This window comes from Gopherus evgoodei, chromosome 2 (genome assembly GCF_007399415.2).
Source record: "Gopherus evgoodei ecotype Sinaloan lineage chromosome 2, rGopEvg1_v1.p, whole genome shotgun sequence".
In the NCBI taxonomy this organism is placed as follows: domain Eukaryota; kingdom Metazoa; phylum Chordata; order Testudines; family Testudinidae; genus Gopherus; species Gopherus evgoodei.
Window position 1 is genome coordinate 59551859 of NC_044323.1, and position 24667 is coordinate 59576525.

Below are 24667 nucleotides of genomic sequence, written 5' to 3' on the forward strand. Positions count from 1 at the left end.
AGAATTCCTTATGTTCTCATTTAAAAAGTTGTTCACAATATGCAATAAAATTTCATACTGCAAGGGAGTATTCAACAAAAATAAGAAAATGAAAAATCAAACAGCTTGCTCCTTTTCACTTTCCCTTCTAAACAAAATCAAGCCATAGCAGTTTCCTTAAATCTGAAAAGGTTAGAGTAGCCTTTTTAATAAAGTCTAATTCCGACTCATCCTTCATATCCCTTTTAACACAAATCTGTTCCAAGGCACAAACCTTTGAAGAAAAATATGTGCAAATTCTGAGATGATCATCAACCATGCTGGGAATGGGTGCCAGATTCCTGTAACCATATGCTGAGGCTTAAAAAGGAATTCCCAAAGGAGATTAGTGTCGAGAGAGCTGCAGGGAGGCTCTTCTGTGAGAGAACCATGCTGAGGGGTCACCAGGGCCAGCCAGGAAGGAGGACTGGGGAGATCTGCTTCTGAAAGAAGAGGGAGCTTTGAACTCAGAGGTTGGGATATGGACCCTGGACTTCAGAAAAGCAGACTTTGACTCCATCAGGGAACTGATGGGCAGGATCCCCTCAGAGGCTAATATGAGAGGGGAAAGGAGTTCAGGAGAGCTGGCTGTATTTTAAAGAAGGCTTACTGAGGGCAAAGGTACAAACCATCCCAATGTGTAGAAAGAATAACAAATATGGCAGGTGACCAGCTTGGCTTAACAGAGAAATTTTCAGTGAGCTTAAACACACAAAGGAAGCTTACAAGAAGTGGAAACTTGGACAGATGACTAGGGAGGAGTATAAAAATGCTGCTTGAGCATGCAGGGGTGTAATCAGGAAGACTAAAGCACAATTGGAGTTGCAGTTAACAAGGGATATGAAGGGTAACAAGAAGGGTTTCTACAGGTATGTTAGCAACAAGAAAAAAGTCAGGAAAAGTGTGGGACACTTACTGAATGCGGGAGGCAACCTAGCGACAGATGATGTGGAAAAAGCTGGGGTACTCAATGCTTATTTTGCCTTGGTCTTCACAGACAAGGTCAGCTCCCAGACTGCTGCACTGGGCAGCACAGTATGGGGGGTGGGGGTGGGGAGGTGAGCAGCCCTCAATGGTAAAAGAACAGGTTAAGGACTATTTAGAAAAGCTGGACATGCACAAGTCCATGGGGCCGTATCTAATGAATCCAAGAGTGCTGAGGGAGTGGGCTGATGTGATTGCAGAGCCATTGACCATTATCTTTGAAAACTCATGGTGATCGGGCACAGTCCAAGACGATTGGAAAAAAGGCAAATATAGTGCCCATCTTTAAAAAAGGGAAGAAGTCCCACAGTATTCTTGCCAGCAAGTTAAAGTATGGATTGGATGAATGGACTATAAGGTGGTGTCATGAACATATGGCTAAGGGTAGCCTAAAATCCCTCCTTTACCTGTAAAGGGTCAAGAAGCTCAAATAACCTGGTTGGCACCTGACCAAAAGGACCAATAAGGGGAGAAGATACTTTCAAATCTGTGGGTGAAGTTTTTTGCTTTGTGCTCTGTGTGGTGGTCTCTCTGAGACAGAGAGAGACCAAGCAAGTTATACAGCTCCTACTGAAATGATACATCTAATATTACAGAAAGAGTAAGTAATAGCAAAGAAATGCGTTAGATTATCTTTTGTTTTAGCTTGTGAATTTTTCCTATCGTAAGAGGGAGGTTTATTCCTGTTTTTTTGTAACTTTAAAGTTTTGCCTTGAGGGGAATCATCTGTTTTAAATCTTATTACCCTGTAAATTACCTTCCATCCTGATTTTACAGAGGTGCTTTTTTTACTTTTTTCTTTATAATAAAATTCTGTTTTTAAGAATCTGATTGGGTTTTTAGGACACTATAAACCCTAAGGATCTGGTCTGTGGTCACCTTGGTTACCTATTTGGTTGGTATATTATTCTCAAGCCTCCCTAGGAAAGGGGGTGAAGGGACTTGGGGGGAGGATATTTTGGGGAAACAGGAACTCCAAGTGGTCCTTTTCCTGAATCTTTGTCTAACTCATTTGGTGGGGACAGCAATACCATCCCAGGGCAAGAAATTGGTGCCTTGGGGAAGTTTTTAACCTAAGATGGTGGAGTATAAGCTCAGGGGGTCTTTCATGCAGGTCCCCACATCTGAACCCCAGAGTTCAGAGTGGGGAGGGAACCCTGACAGATGGATAGAAAGCTGGCTAGATTGTCAGGCTCAGCAGGTAGTGATCAACGGCTCGATGTCTAGCAGGCAGCCAGTATCAAACGGAGTGCCTCAAGGGTTGGTCCTGGGGCTAGTTTTGTTCAACATCTTAATTAATTATCTGGATGAGGGGATGGATTGCACCCTCAGCAAGTTTGTGGATGACACTAAACTGGGGAGAGAGGTAGATATGCTGGAGAGTAGGAATAGGGTCCAGAGTGACCTGGACAAATTGGAGGACTGGGACAAAAGAAATCTGATGAGTCCTGCACTTAAGATGGAAGAATCCCGTGCACTGCTACAGGTTGGGGTCTGACTGGCTAAGTGGCAGTTCTGCAGAAAAGGACCTGGGGATTACAGTGGATGAGAAGCTGGATATCTATCAACAGTGAGCTCTTGCTGCGAAGAAAGCTAACAGTATATTGGGCTGCATGGCACTGTAACTAGGCTGCATCCAGTTAGTGTTGTAGCAAAAATCCCAGAGACCAGACAATTCTGGTGCTTGTAGTTTGCCAGTTGCTAATCTGTGGTTGGAAAAGGATATAGCAACTCTGTCTGATCAGGGTGATACCCTAGCCAGGGCACAAGGAGAGCATGAAGGTGATTTAATTGTGTTACTTACTGACAGTTTGACTTCTTGTAGCAAGAAGGAAAAGATTCCTGAACTTGTGTGTGGCAAAGGAAAGGAGAATGCTTCTAACCTTTTATCTAGTAAGTCTATGAGTTTGCCTGAAAGGGGAGTGTGTAGGAATCTGCCTGATGGGCCAGAGGTAATTCTGGACGTAAGTGAGACCCACAAAGAATCTGTTGTTGCTCATGAAAGTGTTCATTTAGAGCAAGCCCTAGGTGAAGAGAGTAAGGGCAGAATTTCTGTGATTGGGGCGGGGAGGGGGGGAAGAGGGAATTGCTGCTTAGAGAAGCTCCTGGGGAAAGGAGCCCTTGTGGTAATCTGTGCAAGCAGTTTACTGCACCTGAAGGTTGTGAAAGTGATATAATCAAGAAAGTTTCAGTTCCTAACAGCCAGAAATTTTCTGTTGTGAATGGATCCATTGACTTTCCTTTTGAAAGATCCAGTGTGGATAGCTTAAAGAAGGTCTCAGATGGAGTAAGAGCTGTTAAGAAAGTTGAGCAGCCCTATGACCAAGTGGCTGTGTGTGGCCAACTTGTTGGGAATGTTGTTGAAAGGAATGTCTCCATTCTGATTCTTTAAGTGAGCAGTCTGTGCTTCAGGGTCTGAGGATAGACTTGGTTACTGGTGTTTCAAAGCAGAATAGTTTTATGGCTGAATGCTTGAGGATGCAGGGGAGATCAAGCAAACTCTCACCCTCAGACTCTTTGGATTTGTGTGGTATCTCTGTAAGACAGAGTCAAGCCTTGGAATTGGTAGCAGCTGAAAATCTAAAAGCTAGTGTCTGTGTTGATGCAAATTACCTGGCTGTCAGGGAAAAGAAAGACTTGCTAATAGCTGTTAGCAAAGAGAGCCCACCCCACTATCCAGGGTATGTCTACACTACAGGATTATTCTGATTTTGCATAAACCGGTTTTGTAAAACAGATTATATAAAGTCGAGTGCACATGGCTACACAAAGCACAATAATTCGGCGGTGTGCGTCCATGTACCGAGGCTAGCGTCGATTTCTGGAGCGTTGTGCTGTGGGTAGCTATCCCGTAGCTATCCCATAGTTCTGGCAGTCTCCTCCGCCCATTGGAATTCTGGGTTGAGATCCCAGTGCATGATGGTGCAAAAACAGTGTCGCAGGTGATTCTGGGTAAATGTCGTCACTCAATCCTTCCTCCGTGAAAGCAACGGTAGACAATCATTTCGTGCACTTTTTCCCTGGATTGCCCTGGCAGAGGCCATAGCATGGCAACCATGGAGCCCGTTTTGCCTTTTGTCACTGTCACCGTATGCGTTCTGGATGCTGCTGACAGACGTGGTACTGCAGTGCTACAGAGCAGCATTCATTTGCCTTTGCAAGGTAGCAGAGATGGTTACCATCCCTATTGCACTGTCTGCCATTGTAAATTGGCGATGAGATGACGGTTATCAGTCAGTCTGTACTGTCTGCTGCTGTCATGTCCTGGCTGGCCTCGCTGAGGTCGGCCGGGGGCGCATGGACAAAAATGGGAATGACTCCCCGGGTCATTCCCTTCTTTATGTTTTGTCTAAAAATAGAGTCAGTCCTGCCTAGAATATGGGGCAAGTGTACTAGAGAACCAGAGATAACAGCCACTCTGGGTCAGAGCCCCAGAGATCCTGCAGAAATGATGAACTGCATGCCATTCTCGGGGGTGCCCCTGCAACAACCCCACCTGTTGCTTCCCTCCTTCCCTAACCCTCCTGGGCTACTGTGGCAGTGTCCCCCCATTTGAGTGATGAAATAATAAAGAATGCAGGAATAAGAAACACTGACTTTTTAGTGAGATAAAATGAGGGGAGGAAGCCTCCAGCTGCTATGATAGTCCAGGCAGGACATTAAATGGTGGCATGGGGAGAGGAGCCCAGCCTCCCGCTGCTATGATAGTCCAGGCAGTACAGAATCTTTTCTTTACACATGAAAGGGAGAGGGGTGGAGCTCAGCCCCCAGTTGCTATGATGGTGACGATTACCAGCCGTTCTGTACCATCTGCCGGGAATGACCGGGAGTCATTCCTATTTTTACCCAGGCGCCACCGGCTGACCTCACCGAGGCCAGCCAGGAACACTCACGGGCTGATGATGACGATGGATAGCAGTCATATTGTACCGTCTGCCACAGGGGAGGGGAGGGGAGAGGATGCTGCTGTTCAGTGCCGCAGCAGCATGCAGTAGACATATGGTGACATTGAAAAAAGTCAAGAAACAATTTTTTCCCTTTTCTTTCACGGGGGGAGGGGTGTAAATTGATGATATATACCTTGAACCACCCCGGACAATGCGTTTGACCCTACAGGCATTGGGAGCTCAGCCAAGAATGCAAATACTTTTCGGAGACTGCGGGGACTGTGGGATAGCTGGAGTCCTCAGTCCCCCCTCCCTCCCTCCATGAGCGTCCATTTGATTCTTTGGCTTTCCGTTATGTCTGTCTATCATAGCTTGGAGATTTTTTCAAATGCTTTCGCATTTCGTCTTCTGTAACGAAGCTCTGATAGAACAGATTTGTCTCCCCATTCAGCGATCAGATCCAGTATCTCCCGTATGGTCCATGCTGGAGCTCTTTTTGGATTTGAGACTGCATTGCCACCCGTGCTCATCAGAGCTCCACGCTGGGCAAACAGGAAATGAAATTCAAAACTCTGCGGGGCTTTTCCTGTCTACCTGGCCAGTGCATCTGAGTTCAGATCGCTTTCCAGAGCGGTCACAATGGTGCACTGTGGGATACTGCCCGGAGGCCAATACCGTCAATTTGCGGCCACACTAACCCTAATCCGACATGGCAATACTGATTTCAGCGCTACTCCTCTCGTTGGGGAGGAGTACAGAAACCAGTTTAAAGAGCCCTTTATATTGATATAAAGGGCCTCGTTGTGTGGACGGGTGCAGGGTTAAATCAGTTTAACACTGATTAATTCGGTTTAAACACGTAATGTAGACCAGGCCCCAGTGAATTCTGGGTCTGATCCTTAAGACAGAGAAGAAAGAGAGAATCAGGGTCTGATCCTTCAGGACAGAGCAAGAGAAATCAGGGTCTGATCCTTCAGGACAGAGAAGAAAGAGAGAACTTAACCTGTGGCTTCCTTTTGCAAAATTAATCCTAAAATGCCCAAACTCCAATGGTATTGAGCCAAAGGTGTGGCATGACAAACATGATTGTAGATGGGCACGTGCAATAAATTTGTTTTTATTGCTAATGGTGATTTTTGTAACTAATGTGTTGCTATTAACAAGAACTGTAATAATGTACAATGAGCCTAATCTTTTGGAAAATCCCTTGAACATGTTGAAAGAAATACATGAGAACACACTTTATGTTAAAACACTTTGCTATATTGATATTTCACAGTTAATGCCTGTAAACCGTATTAGAACTTTTCACTGGGGAAAAGACATTCCAGACCTAGTGTGCTGTATGAAAAGGGAAACTGAGGCACACTACCATATTGCTTTCATGGCTAAATGCCAAGATTCCTGTACTATGAACAACATTAATATCTACATTGATTTGATGTTAATTGGGTTCCAAACATTTGCCAAAGCTTGTATGGATAAAGTAGCTGTGTTCTTTAGCTCTTGGCAAGATCACATGAGACCATGCTGCAAGAACAAATCCAGTCCACTATTGTTCTAACCAAGTTTTACCTTGAGTTTGTAAAGAGATTAATCATGTTATTGCACATGACTTTGATAAACTATTTCTGTTATACACTGGTATGGCTTCTAACCCAACACTAGCTGTAGTGAGACAGGCCCAAGGATGGGGAGCTCTTGGGAAGTGGTCAGTGACAGGGCCGGCTTTAGGAAGTGCGGGGCCCAATTCGAACATTTTTCGTTGGGGCCCTGGTAGGGATGACTTCAAAAAAAAAAAAGGGAAAAAAAGCCTTTCATTTCTTTCATGTATTATTCATGGTGTGGCCAGCAGTGTGTATGGGGCTGGCTGGCTGGCTTTGGGCAGGGCTGCAGGGGTTGACTAGAAACAGGGCAGGGGATTTGACAGGGGCTGGCTGTGGGCACAGGGTGCAGAGCTGGCCACAGGCAGGGAGTGCAGCTGAGGCAGCTGGAGCCCTGGCCCTTTAAATAGCCCCCGAGCTCCCTGCTACCCCAGGGCTTTGGGGGCTATTTAAAGGGCCTGGGGCTCCCCAGCTTCTACCCCGCCCTGGACCTTTTTAAATAGCTGCGGGAGCTCTGGGGAATGCATGGGGGTGGCAGGGCTCCGGCGGCTATTTAAAGGACCGGGTGGCAGAGGCAGCTGGAGCCCTGGCCCTTTAAATAGCCCCCAGGGCCCCCCACTATCCCAGGGCTCTGGAGGCTATTTAAAGGGCCTGGAGCTCCAGCCAGGAGAGCCGCGCTCCGGCCGAGGCTCTGGCCGAGGCTCCAGCCTGCGCTTTGGTCAAGAGAGCGGGACCATGGAAGACCCCGGAGCAGATCGCAGCCAGGGAGCCGGGGTAAGGGTTTTTTTTTTTTTTTTTTTTTTTTTAATAATTAAAAAGGTGCCTAAAGCATGGGGCCCTCTTAGGTGCGGGGCCCGATTCCTGGGAATCGAGCGAATCAGCCTAAAGTCGGCCCTGATCAATGATGTTTGTGTCATCCCTTCCTGCCTCAATTTTACATTGGGAGTGTGATGTTATTGATATAATCTGAGACCATACAGAACATGGTTACAACTAAGCTGCTGTAGTGGCACCAAATCTTATGTAAAGGGGGTCATATAAGGTGTCTTAGACCAGGTTATGGGTTGCTGGTTATGATTATGCTGTCTGTATGTATGTATCATTTTGTAGTTGAAGTTATGAGTATTGGCTCTGCACTTCCTGTATTTCAAATTTGTGCTATGCTTCTGGGTGATATCCCAGATAAATTGGTGTTAGCCCTGCCTAGCCTGCTTGATGGCCCATTAAGGACCATCAGCTATACAATTGACCCTTTGAGAGAAGGCAGATATGCCTTGTAACTCAAAAAAGTATGCAGGAACTTGCCATGTAATTTTCCACTGTAAGAACAAAAAGGTATTTTTACATCTGGAAAAGACTATAAAAGGCCGATGCCTCATCTCTATTTTGTCTTCAGTCCTGCTTCTTACCTGTGGAGGGACTTTGCTACAAATGGAAGCTCTACACAAAGGACTGAATGACCCATCCCTGCTGGGGATGTACTCCAGAGACTTAGAATAAACTGCAGGTTCAAATCATCACTGCTACAAGCCTGAACCAAGAGCTTTACCATTCTTGTATGTAATTGATTCCATTTAACCAATTCTAGCTCTCATCTCTACCTTTTTCCTTTTATGAATAAACCTTTAGATTTTAGATTCTAAAGGATTGGCAACAGCCTGATTTGTGGTAAGATCTGATTTGTATATTGACCTGGGTCTGGGGCTTGATTCTTTGGGATCGAGAGAACCTTTTTCCTTTATTAGAGTGTTGGTTTTCATAACCATTCATCCCCAGGACGAGTGGCACTGGTGGTGATACTGGGAAACTGGAGTGTCTAAGAGAATTGCTTGTGTGACTTGTGGTTAGCTAGTGGGGTGAGACCAAAGTCCTCTTTGTCTGGCTGGTTTGGTTTGCCTTAGAGGTGGAAAAACCCCAGCCTTGGGCTGTAGCTGCCCTGTTTTAAGCAATTTGTCCTGAATTGGCACTCTCAGTTGGGTCCTGCCAAAACCGCATTGTTACACCCTCTTCTACATATAACAAAATAAATGAGACCTCAATGTCCTATCACTGTGGAGTATCAAAGCAAAATACTTGTTTACCAGAGCTTGCCTCTCCTGCTTCATGAGTGCCAGAGCCAGAGTCCTGGGACTGGCTAGAACCCTCTGGAGTTGTCGCATGTCCCACATCCTCCTTCAACTCCACTTCCTTATCCAGCACTTTTGTCCTGCGGGTCGACTCCACTGGCTGCTGCCTCCAGTCTTCCCGAAGTGTCCACGGGGCTCTTGGTGGTGGTGGGGTCACTGCCAAGGATGGTGTGCAGCTCCTAATGGAAGTGGCATGTCTTTGACACTGCACCAGAGTGATGGTTACCCTCCCGGGCCTTCTGGTACACTTGCCTCAGCTCCTTGATCTTATGGCACTGGTGTGTGCCCCTTTCATGTCCCTTCTCCTGCATGCCATGAGCCATCTGGCTATAGATATCAAAGTTCCTACAACTTGAGCAAAGTTGTGACTGCATAGCCTCCTATCCCCCAGACCCAGCAGATCCAACTGCTATGGTGTACTCCACGTGGGAGTGCATCTGTTGTAGAAAGCTGGCATGGTCAGCTGGGAAGATGCTGTGCGAACAATCCACACTGAGGACACGGAGGGGAATTTACAAAAATCCCTGGGCCTTTAAACTGGGAAGAGGTGCATGCCTGTGTACCTATAGGGCAGCAGAGTTCAAACTGCTAACCAGAGCAGTCATGATGGGCATTGTGGGACACTTCCAGGATGCCAATTAGGGCAATATAAGCAAGTGCACTGTCTACACTGACACCCTGTCACTCTAACTACCTCGCAAAAAGCTCTGTCACCCGTCCACATGGTTTTATTTTGTCAGCGTAGCAGGGGAGTTAAGTCTGCAGGTGGACTATTCTTGTGTGTACACCTCCACTGTTTTGTTGATGAAAGCTGACGTTTGTCAACAAAACTGTGTAGTGTAGACAAGATCTAAGAGAGATGGGACCTGAAGCTTGAAACCAACGATAAATGGAAAGCCCTAAGGGAAGGAGGGTCTTGAGCCAGGAGAATGTTATTTATTTTGTAAAGATTTAACAAATTAGATCCCAAGCGGAAGAATGCTAGTTAATAAACACACACACACCCGCTCCTGGGTGCATGAGATCCCTGAAGATTCAAGGAGGCTGTGTAGTTGTAGAAACTTTACCTTACCTGGCTCATCTTTTCACCCACATAGGAATTTCACTGTTGCACAGAAGCAGTTGGAACTGCATCACAGGATAAAGAGGATCTTTTTCTTTTCACTTCACTTTTCTCTTCTCTGCTTTTTTAATTCTGTTTATTAACAGATCCATTCTTTGATAACAGAAATCATATAAAACTTGTTTTACAACTTAAATAGAGAGAAACTTAGTATATACACAATTAATAATTGGCCTTGTTGAAGGGGTTTCTCCCGTCCTTAGTTTAAGAACTTTATTTGAATACTATCAGGTTTGTTGATGGGTGACAGTCCTCTTTTAGTGAACTCCAATAACTTCCACCAGACTTCTAAGTAGTTATCGTTTTAAGAGGATCTCTTTCACACAACTGGGGACCACAGTGATTACTGAACAACAAAGAGGGGACTGAAGTGCAGTGATTGCAGTGCCATTTTGTGGGGTGGCATGCTCTGGGTATGCTTTGTGCCACATCCTCTCGTAACATACACTTTACCATGATGCCTATAGAACACTACAGAACAACTGACAGTAGAAAGGCAGTTGAGGAGCTCAGGCCACTGTTGATCTGTTCATCTATCTCTAACACAACAACTAGAATCAAGGTTTATAACTACAAATTTTGCACTCACTCTATGCAAAAACATGATTATACCGTATTACTGTTTTCCCTGTCCTTCACCCTTCATTTCACCTCCCTTTGTGCCTTGTTTTAAACAAATGCCCCTAATCCTACAAGGAGTCCTGCACAGGTAGAAATCAGTGGGGCTCTGTATGAGCTGTTTGTAGCATTTGAGCCTAAGATGGTGAGCTCATTGTTTGTTTTATGGCTGTACAATATTGAGCCTAATGGGGCCCTAACCTGACTGGGATCTATGTGCACTAATGTAATAAAAACAATCCTAAAAAAGGTCCCTATGTGACACTGGTATGCAGATTTAATTTACTTATTCACGGTTTAGACCTGATTCATAAAGCACTTAAGCAGGAGCTATGTTCTACTCACATTTGGCGAAGTGCTTAAGCACATGCCTAATTGTAAACTTCAGTGAGCAATAATCAAATGCTTAAAGTTAAGCATGTGCTTAAGTGCTTCAAAAGTACAGTGATATGCACTATAGAGAAGGTAGCTAGGAGTTAGGAAACGTTTTATTTATATGAAGGAATTAAAGGGTTTAAAATTAAATGTTTTGAACATGCAGTATTCAGTCACAGACAAAACTACACATTTGCCCTAATGGAAAAAAATAATTTTACAAAGGCTTATTATAGAAGGGTATTTTTACTCAAAGAGATTACTCTAAATATAAAATTGAACCTGACAAGAAAATTTAATTATATTTAGGGATTACTCTTTATCTGTTTGTCTATTAAACCCAGATACTTGGGGACTGGGATGTTGATGATAATTTTGTGCCCTCTGATGGGAAAAGTTGGATGCAGAGACCTGGCTATTTATTTCTCTCCCTCTTTTTTCCTATTTTTTGTGGGGAAAAGGTGGAGGAGAAATAGCAAAAGTAGTATAGTTCATGGTGTTTGAAAAAGAACCTCAATGTTGGGCTCAGTTGATTTGGAGGGAGTGTAAATACATATTGATATTCTTTTTGTGCACAACGCAATTGGGATAGGTTTGAACACGTGTATATCAACAGGAGAAGTATATATTAAAAATCAGAAAGTTGACTTTGGTTTAAGTAATCATTTGTTTGTGACATATGCTTTGTTTCTGACATATGCTTTAGTTTTGGTGTGTGTTTGTTGTTCCACTCAGGATTTAAAGAAGCAGTATGTTGTGAAGTATCACTGAAAAACTTGAAACATTTAACTGATTTGTAACCCTTCTTTCTCTGCTCTGGCTCCAGGTTTTAGTACCCGTTCTTTCCAATAAGAAAAACCATGGATCCTGGCCACATTTTATTTCACAAGATATGGAACGTCATGTGGAAATTTTGAAAAATAAGGTGCATGTTATGAAGGGAATGATGTCAGGAAGAACCCTTCTTCCTATTCCAACAGTTGCAGCAAGGGCTGACTTGCATCAGATGTGCACTGAAAATAAGTAAGAAACACAACACATACAATACAACTAAGAACCACTGCACCTGATGGTCTTTCAGCCACAGAAATTTAAACTGATATTAGTTGCATTAGTGAAATAAACGTATCAGTAAATGTTAACAGTATCCCTTATGATATTGAATTTGGAACACTTTGGTTATAATATCACTCCCATGAACATTTTAAAGAGTGTCCCAAATTATGTTTCCTCAAAATGCCAACAGAGATTTTTACAAAATAACTAAATTAAACATTGAAATTGCTCTCTGGCATATGAGATGCTACGTAGAATGTATCCTCAAGGGCTTGTCTTCTAGCAGTGGCTAGTTAACTGCAAGAGCAAGCCAAAAGTTGTTTGTGTATTCACCAGAATCTCTCTGTGAAATTTATAGCCTCATGGTATGAAATATGGCTAGTTATTTTTTTGGATTAAATTTTTGAATGTACTGCCAATAGCTACTACTTCCTCTCTGTGGCTCAGATCCAGAAGAGTGCTTGCATACTAGCTTTATTTCAATCACATGAATAATCTTATTGCCTTCAGTGGAACTATTCAAGTGCTTTAAAAGTTAAGCAGGTGCTTAAGTGCTCTGCTGGACTGCAGCCTGTTCTCTCGCTCCCCTTCCATGTTCCCCTCTCTCTTTTCCACTTACTATGTATTTGTCTTTCACTCTTAGTGCTCTTCATTCAACATGACTTCAGTGGCTGTTTTCAATGGGAGCAGCAGTGATTGGTTGAATGTTCTAATTTGCAGGGCTGGTGTCATGCACAAGGATTAAGATGGGTTTAATTTTAAGACTGCTTTTCATGGAATTATGTGTGTATATATAGTGAGGACAGTAACAGTAAAATAGTACTTGAGAGAAGGAAAAATATTTAAATAGTGATATAATCCCTGAGAAGAATAATTGCACAACAAATGTAATTTTTATATCCCTTGGGCAATATTTTACAATGCTACTGTTTGAAATACTAGATGCTATTTGTTTTATTATGCTCAATTGTTATTACATAAAAGTAGATGTGTTTGTTTTAAAGGGATGTGTGTGCTACATTGCTCAGGTTATTTCTTTTATTTCTAAGAACTCAATGTATCACAATATGTGCACTGATTTATTCTCTAATATTTAGCAGCCATAATGCTAAATTATTTTAGATCACCTGCTGCTGTTTCAACCAGTGTTAAGAAAATATGATGGTGCCTTTTGTCATCGTTTACCTGAATCTTTCTGATGTTAATTGGAGGGACTGAAATATGGGACCAGATTCTCAGCAGTTTAAAATAGTAGAGCTCCACTGCAGTCAATGAAGCTATGACAGTTTACACCAGCAGAGGGTCTGCCCTGATCTATTATTATATTTAGACATGGTGGTTGTTTTAAATTCTGGAAGATGTATATTTAGACGTCCTGGAAAGTCCATCCTTTTTGATATCATCCTTTGAGCAAGTAGTGGTCATTGTGGTTACAATAAACAGTATTAAAGCACCATAAATTTACATGGCAATGACACATTCCAGCCCCAAAGAGCTTACAATTTAAATAAGACAAACACGTGACAAGAGTTCAGGACAGGCTGTCTGCACAGATTATTGATGGGGGATTACTCAGAAGGGTAGGATTTATTCTTATTGTTACGTGTGGGGCCTCACTCGGATCGAAGCCCCTCTGTGCTAGGTGGAGAGAGAAGAGAAAGGACTTGGTGAGTGAGGAACGGGGAGTGTTCCAGCGGTATGATGTAAGCATGAAGCCCCAAATGGGAAAATGAGCTGCAGAGTGGAATAAGGTGAAAGGACTGGGAAGGACAATGGAGAGAAATTAGATTTAAATTTGAGGTTGCAGGGCAAGATTATGTAGAGCCTTGCATGTGAGGAGCATCTTCTTGAATTTAATGTATTAAGAGATAGCAAGACAACAGGAGCAGTGTGGTGTGAGAAGGGCAGTGGGAGAAGATGATGACTTCATGCAGGCATTTTAGACACAGAAGAGGACAGGAGAGGTGAAAGTCTGGGGTCCCAGACAGAAAGGAGAAAGTTAGGGCTTATCTACACACAAACCTGCACTGAAATAACTAAATATGTTTAAATTAACAACTCTTGTTAATACTGGCTTTTAACCCCTTAAATGATATTGACATAAACACACAAATTTTTTAATAAAGAATATCCACACACAGACTTGCACTGAAACAACAAAAGCTGTGAATTTTTAAACTAGTTTAGTTATTTCTGTACAAGATCATGTGTAGACCTGCTGATATCTCATAGTCAGAGATAGATGCACACCCTAATATTCTGTAAATATAATTTACTTCAGCTTTTCTTGCACCCTTCCTTATCTTTGTGTGCCCTGAAATGTATATTATAGCAAACAAACTATCAGGCTGGAAGTTACTAGAAAGAATGCATGTTAGGAAATGTTAAAGAATAATCATAGGAAGTGAATTTTGAACTCATAAATGTTGAATACTTGGACTGGAAACTTGAGTGTAACTTATAATCATCCAGTCAAGAAATGGGAACAATATCATATGACTTGGGGTCCGTAAACTAAACAACAAAACTTGGATTTTGAATACTAAACACTCGCAAACCAAGAATTATTCATGGGGAGTATTTGGCCAATATCTTTGAACAGTGTATAGATCTGAGGAAAGTTATAATCTGTTTACTGACGGTCAGTAAACTCTTTTATTCTTTCCTCATAAATCAATCCTTTTGGCTCGCTGATCGTTTAGTTGTAGTGGTTTGAATTTATCTTTCTGGTAATGTGTTGGCCAGCACTGGACTCAGTAGTCTAGGTATTCACACTAAAGTGTTCATGATAAAGTGTAAAGAGAAGGATAAGGACACCTATTGCCACACCACTGCCCTGGAACACCACCTGTAATTCAGCAAAAATACTGATAATTTTTTTCTATTTTTCAGACAATATCCATATGCTAGGACCATGCTGCATGCAATTGAATCTATGGTTATTAAATGGTCATATCAGATACGTGACATATTAAAAAGGGATTCTGTTCAACCTCTTCTGCAAGGCCTCCATTCAGATCCCCAAACTGAGCTCAACTTCTGGAAGACGAGAAAAGATAATTTGTTGTGCATATATGATCAAGTACGTATTTGCAGATATTCAGCAGATGTTGAGGGAAGCCCTGTATGGTTGTCTTATTTTTGCATGCAAATTGAGCCACTGGTTTCCGTGTTTCAAATAACCTGCATAGAAAATTGGCACAGCTGAAGACCTGGATTTCTGATTTATCTGTCTCCATAGATATGTCCAAACAAAATGGAGTTAAGGATGGGTGATGCTGTAAATAACAGGAAGTGATAATTGGTGATGGACTACATGGCAATGGGGAACTGTCTGGATCCCTTAATTGTTCATTTCTAAATTATCTAACGTGTGTGTTGTCAAGAGAGAATTTCTTGTGGTGGCTAGCCAGACTCCACTGAAACACACCTTCAGACTAAATTCATTAAATGAGCTTTTTGTTTAGGAATTACCCTGTTTATTTAGTTGGTGTTTTTCAAAAAATGATCTACAGAAGTTTAGAACAGGTGGTTGTGTAAGATCTGGAGGAGGGGAAATGCATTCCAGCATTTTCATGCCCTGAGTCCGCTGCATCCCTCTCTGTCTTCCCCTGTTCCCTTTTATGTCCTGCCTCCCCCCAGATCAACTTCCTCCATGCTCTTTGAAAATAATAAAAATAAAAAATTGGGAGGAGGTGGCATAGGTGGTGGAGGGGGGGCGCACACAACTTTCTGAACCCACAGCTTGTTTTAGCCAATCCTTTGAAAAACAAACAAAAAAAACTTTAGTTATTTTGCATCAACCCTTCCTGCTAGGAAAAAACCTTCAATAAATGTGCTTTATCTCCCTTTCATTTGTTCCCCATCCCTCTAATTCATGTTTAGCCTTTCCTCTACTCTGTATCTTTCTGAGGTACTCTTACTATGCCTCTTTCAGTCTATATCTTTGCACTCTCTCCACCCAAAACAATACCATCAAAATAAATATACGACTAGGCATTTTCCCTCACAGGTCCAGTAAAATAAAATTGGAGTTCCTAGGCAATTCATTTCAGAGACATATGAAGAGCCAGAAAATAATAAGGAAAACTTTCAAAACTTGAATAACAAAGAAAAAAATTAAAACATCATGGTCGAACCTGTGCAGGGGATTTAACTACACATGTTCCATTAATTTTAAGATGCGTATGGCTAACTTCCCTGTGCCAATTTGAAAATCTCTGTCCAGAGCTTTAGAAAACTTCCTATGTCTCTCCCCCCAGAAAATGCTACATAAGGGGAAAGATTTATTTCTGAAGAAATTTGGGCTTGAAAATGGGTTTATAATGGGAAAGTATCTTCAACTTTAGCTATGGAATGGAGGCTGCTGCTTCAAAATACTGACTTGTTAAAATAGATATTACAAGTTCTCCAGCTGTGTTTTTTGTTAAAACTTTGTGCAGCTATTAAAATTATTTACATTTTAAATATGAAATATTGTTTGGAGGTGGAAAACACATGTTACCATCCTCTTTTTAATTCTGTATTTCCACTATCCTGGTTATTAGCAGTGCTCCAGTATAAATTGGATAAACATGAGCATAGAGAGCCTGACCCATTACCCACTGAAGTCAATGGGAGTTTTTCCATTAGGCCTGATCCAATGTCCGTGGAAATCAATGTGCATATACAGTACTTGAGATATTTAAAAAAAACAACAACTTTGTGTGAAGTCCTGACTCCATTGAAGTTGGCAGTAAAACTTTTGATTTCACTCTCTATATCCAAGTAGGCAACATACTCCACTTTGTGACAGAAATGTTCTTAAATTTAATTTGGTCTTTACTGAAAATTTTTGTTTGTTATGATTCTAGCTTCAGTCTCCTGTTGTTCAAAAAATGGTTACGATCTTAAAAACCAAAGAGAGCAGCTATTATCCTACTTCTCAGAGCATTTTGAAGGACGTAGAAGATGGTAAGGGTAGCTTGAATTAAATTTATATTTTGTCTACCTTTTTTATGTTTGTGTTATAGAATAATCTATAATACTGTTTGCAATAACACTATAATTATGCCACTGCTAAGCTGTATCTGTTCCGGAGGAGCATGTACACATTAAATCAAACCACTTTGTATTTAGACTTTGCTCATTATTTACTTTTGTAAAGTTTATGTGGATACTTTTCTTTCCATAAAAATCAGGGAGAGATATAGCACTAATTAAATAAATGTGTGTGAGTGTTTCTAAACATTATTTTGAGTCTTCACATGTACTATATCTGTTGTTATGCAGACTTTATTGCTAACATACTAAGTGCACAGTTATTCATATTAGCTTAATATTCCTTTATTATTAGTTTGTATTTTATATACATCAAATGAAGTTTCAATGAAATAATAAAAATGCCTTTTATTCTTATAGTGCCATTTATCTTATGAGTTGTTAGCTTAGTAAGCAATAATATTTAGCTGTTACATAATACTTCTCATTAGTAATTCTCAAAGTGCTTTACAATGGAGGTAAATATTGTTAGCCTCATTTTACAGACAAGAAAATGAGACTCAAGGAGGTGAAGTGACTTGCTCAAGGTCATCCAGCAGCCAAGTGGCTGAGCCGGGATTAGAATCCAGGTCTCGTGAGACCCAGTTCAGTGTGCTCTCCACTAGGTCATACTGTCCCAGTTTAGCCTCATATCCCTGTTAAACAGGTAAATTACGCCGGCTTTATGGATGGGTCTCTTTCTCTCTCCTACGCAGATGTCAGTGCTTGATGTCCAGGTTCCATAACCAGATAATACCTCATATCAAGGGAGGCTAGGTGTTGTAAACTGCCATCTAGATGCCACTCTTCTGCCTCACGACTAGTTATCTGCTATGCTGCTCCACAGTCACAGTATGGGGAGGAAAGCAGGCCGAACCAATGTATGGTTGCAGCAATTCTGTTTGAGACAGAGAGTAGCCTAGTAAGCCTGGTCTAGGATCTTTGATCAAGGGGACAAGGAGACAGGTGCAGTGATGAACTCCTGAATTTACTTGGTTAGTCTTTCCCATCGATGCTTTCACACTGTAAGGATGTAGTTTTCAGCTCGCTAGTGGTGCTGACTGTCCATGCACGCTAAAGGGCCAGTAGCACTCTTGTCCAGGAGTGTTTGAACTGTTGTAGCAAATGGATGTCGAGAAATCAGCCATGGTGTCACACCCCAGACCACAGAAATGGGATTCCTCTCCTGAAAACAAGCAGACCTTTGAGTTGGCTCAGAGTGTTTGTTCTCTATCTGAGAAGGAGGCATCAGTCAACCAGAGATGTAATAGGTTGGTTCATCTGTCTCGGCTTTCCAGGCAGACTTAACAGTAATGGCTTCTTGTTAAACATCTGGCAGAGCTTGTGTACTAGTACATGCAAATTGAAGGTTTGTGTATAGTTCAAACAGCCACTAATAATACAAGTGGTTGAATTCAACTCCATGTTGACAAGCTGAGTGTGGTGGCTGTGCCCCTAGACGGCAGAGCAGTATTCTGCTGGAGCAAACACCAAGGCCGGTACAGATGTATGAAGGACCAAAGGATCTGTGCCCCAGGAGGTTCCTCACAGTTTTCATATCAAGGCAGTACAGGAAGAGAACTTCATTTTCAGCTGTTACTGGCCTTACCTGCATATCAGGCATGTTGGAGTTTTACTCGCAAGTATGTGACAACTGAATGGAATGACAATGGCTGTTCTTGGATATGAATCTAGATGGGTTGATTGGCAGGAAGATTGTTTAGATGGAAGGTAGTTGCCACTTTCTTGGTTTCATTGAGAATTAGTCTTCATTGCTGGAAGTAAGTTGTCAAAGTATCCATGTCTTGGCTGAGAGTGCCTTCAATTTGTGGAAGCTGTTTCCAATGTCAGCAATGTAGATGTCATCAGCATACACATACTTCTTGGCCTGCATTTCAAAAAGGTCATATGTGTATATATTGAACAAAAGGGGAGCCCAAACTGACCCTTGTGGAAGGCCATTGTGGAGACATTTAAAGTGACTGACTTTCTCCCCAACTTGCAGGAGGAAGCTTCGGTTGCTAATCATACCTTGGATGAACCACATCATCAGCCTACAAGGACTACAGTAGAATCTCAGAGTTACAAACGCCTCAGGAAAGGAGGTTGTTCATAATTCTGAAATGTTCGTAACTCTGAACAAAACATTATAGTTGTTCTTTCAAAAGTTTACAACTGAACATTGACTTAATACAGCTTTGAAACTTTACTATGCAGAAGAAAAAGGCTGCTTTTAACCATCTTAATTTAAATGAAACAAGTACAGAAACAATTTCCTTATCTTCTCAAATCTTTTTTTTTAAACCTTCCCTCTGTAGTAGTTTATATTTAACAAAGTACTGTACTGTATTTGCTTTTTGTTTTTTTGTCTCTGCTGCTGCCTGATTGCATATTTCTGGGTCCAAATGTGGTGTGTGGTTGACTGGTTAGTTCATAACTCTGAGGTTCTACTGTAGCTTGGGAGTCAGCCCAATATGCTGCACAGTTTTGTGGGCAGAGTTTTTTGTGCCATCAGATTGATAAGGACTGAACCGACTTCAGTGTCATGCCATGAAATTTTTAGTAAGGCATGCAAGTCTACACTTTCATGCAAGGTGTGACTTCACATGTTTGTTGGCATCCTCCATGTGCATTCAAGAAGCAGATGGAATTGTCCCATGGGCATAGAAGGTCGGGAAGTCATATTCAGGGCTTTCATATTCTTCTGGGGCATCTAATGCATGTGTTGCATACTTAGATAGCATGCCGCTGACCAACTTCCTTTCCAGGCTCAAATGCATTTTTTGTATCTTTTTTAATTAGAAAGAGTAGCTGATCTCGGGTGCATTGTCCGCTCCTAAATCCAGCCTGAACATGAGGCGGCTGAGGTTCAGCTAGATCATTAATCCACATCAAGATTTAGTCTTTTAATCAATTAATCGATAACACACAGCAGAAAAATTGATGGATAATTCTTTGGGTCTGTCAATGGTTTCCCTTGCATTGGAACAGCTATGACCTTTGCTATGTGCCAAGCTTTTGGGATGCTACAGTTCTGGGTACAATTCAGAAATCGAAACAGCTGGCTACTTCTTTGCGTTATTGTCCCTATGGGTTCTCCGTGTCAGGATATGTGTACACCTGTGAACTCTCAATAAGAGTGTTTTTCTGCTAGTGGTGTCTGCAGGTACGCACCTGTGCCATATGCCTCTTTGTGCTCCAGTATGAGGGCATATAGGCAGAAACAGACCCACACCACTCCAGTATCTTCTCAACCACTGATGACTTGAAATGGAGTTCTGATCCACAAAGCCCTGCTCAAACTGAAACAAGAGAAAGCAGTGATAATTATCATAGCATCGGCATGGCTGGGACAGGTGGTGTTCCCTACCCTCATCCATCCGGTGACATGTCTGCCTCTGCATGTGCTCTAAAGACTGACCTACGAGTCAGACTCCATAATGCTTCCAAATATATCATCTCTGCACCTCAAGGTCTGGCTCCTCGATGGTTCTTGGGCCTAGAGCAAATGTGTTCTCCCAAAGTTCAGCTGGTTCTTTTAAATAACAGGAAACCTACCAAATATAGGATTTGCCTGCAGAAGTTCCACAAAGGCTCATTCTAAATATGTTGCCCTCCTTAGGAAGGTACCCACCAATGACGTTTTCAAGGCACCCGCCTGGTCCTCCATTCATACATTTTCACAGCATTATGCCTTACTCCGTGCCTCCAGGGTGGATACAGTCTCTCGTCCCCTAGCGTCCCTCCTCTATTTGCGTTACATTGATGACTTCTTCATCATATGGACCCATGGGAAGGAGGCCCTTGAAGAATTCCACCTGGATTTCAACAATTTCCACCCCACCATCAACCTCAGCCTAGACCAGTCCACACCAGAGATCCTCTTCCTGGACACTATAATGCAAATAAGTGATAGCCACATAAACACCACCCTATACTGGAAACCCACTGACCGTTATACTTGCCTATGTGCCTCTAGATACCATCCAGGACACATCACACGATCCATTGTCTACAGCCAAGCCCTAAGATACAACCGAATTTGCTCCAATCCCTCAGATAGAGAAACACCTACAAGATTCAAGCATTCTTAAATCTACAATACCCACCTGGGGAAGTGAGGAAATAGATTGACAGAGCGAGATGGGTACCCAGAAGTCACCTATTACAGGACAGGCCTAACAAGGAAAATAACAGAACACTACTGGCCATCACGTACAGCCCCCAGCTAAAACCTCTCCACCACATCATCATCATCAATGATCTACAACCTATCCTGGAAAATGATCCCTCACTCTCACAGACTTTGGGAGGCAGGTTAGTCCTCGCTTACAGACAACTCCCCAACCTGAAGCAAATACTCACCAGCAACTACTCCCACACCACAGAAACACTAACCCAGGAACCATTCCCTGTAACAAACCCCATTGCCTACTCTGTCCCCGTATCTACTATAGTGACACCATCAGAGGATCCAACCACATGAGCCACACCATCAGGCACTCATTCATCTTCACATCTATTAATGTGATATATGCCATCATGTGCCAGCAATGCCCCTCTGTCATGTACGTTGGCCAAACCGGACAGTCTCTACGTAAAAGAATAAAATGGACACAAATCAGACATCAGGAATGGTCACATACAAAAGCCAGTAGGAGAACCCTTCAATCTACCTGGACATTCAATAACAGATTTAAAAGTAATCATCCTTCAACAAAAAAGCTTCAAAAACAGACTTCAAAGAGAAACTGCAGAGCTACAATTCATTTGCAAATTTAACATCATTAATTTGAGCTTGAATAGGGACTAGGAGTGGCTGGCTCACTACAAAAGCAGTTTTCCCGCTCTTGGTATTGACACCTCCTCATCAATTATTGGGAGTGAACCACCTCTACCCTGACTGAATTGGCCTTGTCAACACTGGTTCTCCACTTGTAAGGTAACTCCCTACTCGTCATGTGTCAGTATATTTATGCCTATATCTGTAATTTTTCACTCCATGCATCTGAAGAAGTGGAGTTTTTTACCCACGAAAGCTTATGCCCAAATAAATCTGTTTAGTCTTTAAGGTGCCACCAGACTTCTAGTTTGTTTTTGTGGATACAGACTAACATGGCTACCCCTCTGATACTTGGCAGTCTTTGAAACTGTTCTAAACTCTGTAGTGGATCCACTTCCTCGGCACCCTTCTCCACATAGAATCATAGAATATCAGGGTTGGAAGGGACCTCAGGAGGTCATGTAGTCCAACCCCCTGCTCAAAGTAGGACCAATCCCCAACTAAATCATCCCAGCCAGGGCTTCGTCAAGCCTGACCTTAAAAACCTCTAAGGAAGGAGATTCCACTACCTCCCTAGGTAACCCATTCCAGGGCTTCACCACCCTCCTAGTGAAAAAGTTTCTCCTAATATCCAACCTAAACCTCCCCCACTGCAACTTGAGACCATCACATTAAGGAACTGCTTGGGAATCTGCTCATGTGGAGCACCCATTGGAGCAATAACTCAAAGGACTGGTTACTTAACTTGCATTGTAACTGTAGTTCCTCAAGATGTTTTGTCCCTATGGGTGCTCCACTATTTGCTTTCCTTTCCCCTTTGCTTTGAAGTTTTACCATGTTCTGAGTTTGAGAAGGAACAGGAGTGGTGTAGGTCTGCTCCTCACTATATGCCCTCATATTGGAGCACAAGCAGGCATATGGAGCAGGCATGGACCCACGGGCATGATTAGCAGAAAAAAATCTCAGCTTGAGTGTGCACAGGAGTGTGCGTGTCCTCATGTGGAGCACCCATAACGACAGAACATCCTGAAGAACTCCAATTACTGCACAATGTGTGACAGGGTCAGGCCAGATGGCTACAGAAGAGTGCTGGAAGCAAGGTATATTAGCGTCAGGATAAGCAAGTCCCTCTTCCCCTGGTAACTGAGCAGGGGTTACTCCAGGTTAATTAGGACACCTGGAGCCAATTAAAAACTTACTGTAATGGGTTAAAAGCCTTACCCCGCCCCCAACACCCAGCCAGTCAGTGTGGGTGATAGGAGTTGTGAAAATGGAGGCAAGCTGTAGGAGAGCTGAGCAGTGCAGAAGCTGACAAGGATCGGGGAGAACCCACAGTTATAGAGATTCAGGAGAAATCCTACCTTAAACAGGAGCTAAGGACCCTTCCAGGTTCAAAGATGTGAAGAAAAGGACCCTGCCAGAAGAGGATAGCCTGAGCCGTGCATTTGGTATGGTGCTGCCACACCCGGAAGGGCTTCACCAAAGACTAGGGGCTCTCCCTCCACCGGCAGGAGGATCAGGAGGAACCTTGCCCAAGCAGAGTGGGGACAATAAGCCAAGAGGTGTGGGGAAGTAACCCAGGGAAGCTAGCAGCTTTCCCGGGAACTGGCAGGGTGAGGCTGCTACTTGTAGGGTCCCTGGGTTGGGGCCTGGAGTAGAGGGCAGGACCAGCCTCCCTCCACCCCGTTTTTCCACTCACTGAATGTCCATTGAGGAGGCCAGAAGCCCTAGTGAAGCAGTGAGGGTCTAGCAGGCCCAGAAATGGGAAGGCTGCTTGGAGACAGAATTTCCCCACCCACTATAAACAGAAGGTGGAAATGCTGAGAGTCGAGACGCTATCCTGACCCACCACCAAAAGGGTAGCACGGGACCCACCAAGGTGGAGAAGAAGCCCTGCTGCAAATGTAAGTAACCCCTTTTAGTGATTGATTGGTCCAAAATGAGTGACAGATTTTCTATGGATATTATATAGACCGGGAGCCTTGTTAGGCTGCAATTGATGTATGTGTCAAGCTCTTGATCAGTGAAAGGAATCATCAGACTCATGTCTACATCCTGAGTCTCTATCTCTCACCAATCACCATGTTAACTGTATGGCTGAAAGCTTCGTCTCAATTTGGAGCACTGCCATTGGCCACCAGCTGAGATGTGATGAAGTTTGCTTTGATTTGGTATTTCCTCTTGCCTAGACTAAAATCTCAGCTCAGCCTTTTAAGAGTTTGCCAGACTTTGACTAAAATGTGAGAAATTCAATTTATAAATTTCTTTCCATCGTTCTTGCCTGGTTTGATCTAGAAGCTGAAAAAGTCTCTATTTTTATCAAATACTTCCTGTTCATTCTTGGCAGATTTAAATTCCTGATAGGAGTCTGGTTGCATCGGATGACCAGCCAGGAATGAATTGTTGATGAAATTCCAGAGATATAGATTTCTTTGTAGCATCCAGAATTTTATCACAGAATGTTTGATAGATGGCACTGATGTTGTCTGACACATCTGATTCTGAGTCTTTACCCACAAAAGATTCAAACTCAGATTGGAACAGATTCCACCTTGCTTTTCAGAAATTCCATCAAAATTTTGGAGGTTGCTTGTAGTTGGAATTTGCATGCCCATAGCTAGTGCTGGGATCAGGAAACATATCAAGCACTTCATGCTCTGTGTTCAGTTGTAGAAAAGGTGAGGTCAGGAGAAGAATCTGAGGTCCATCTCTAGCTTTGGAAAGTGGGTGGCTGCTTAGGATTGTATAGAAGATGCAGGTCAACTATTGGTGTCCACTCCTCTAGCCTTACTCTGTCCGCATCATCAAAGTATCCCGAGAGGGGATGATGTGAGTTAAAATCACCACATTAGACTGAAGGTCTTGAGAAGAAGCGCAAGACAGAAGTTGGCCTATTGGCAAATGGGGGTTTGTAGATGTTGACAAGATGTTGTTGGTGAAAGACAAGTGTGAACAAATAATTGATGAACAAGCAAACAGTAAGCGCTGGAAATAGTATTTTGAAGAGCTATCCAGTGTACCAAACACTGTAGATGAAATGGTCCTGGAGAAGCTTCTTAGCACAAATGAGGGAG

The 24667-nt window shown here is 42.7% G+C and overlaps 1 protein-coding gene across 6 annotated transcripts in view; it reads left to right on the forward strand.

The window, feature by feature from the left end:
* The window catches only part of DNAH11 (dynein axonemal heavy chain 11), a 296073-nt gene that overhangs the window by 6366 nt on the left and 265040 nt on the right, over positions 1-24667 (forward strand). For all 6 annotated transcript variants that reach the window (XM_030550733.1, XM_030550734.1, XM_030550737.1 and 3 more), the window contains exons 3-5: positions 11562-11758; positions 14684-14873; positions 16645-16744. In XM_030550733.1, coding sequence (XP_030406593.1) covers positions 11562-11758; positions 14684-14873; positions 16645-16744 — 487 coding nt within the window. The remainder of the gene's footprint in view (positions 1-11561; positions 11759-14683; positions 14874-16644; positions 16745-24667) is intronic.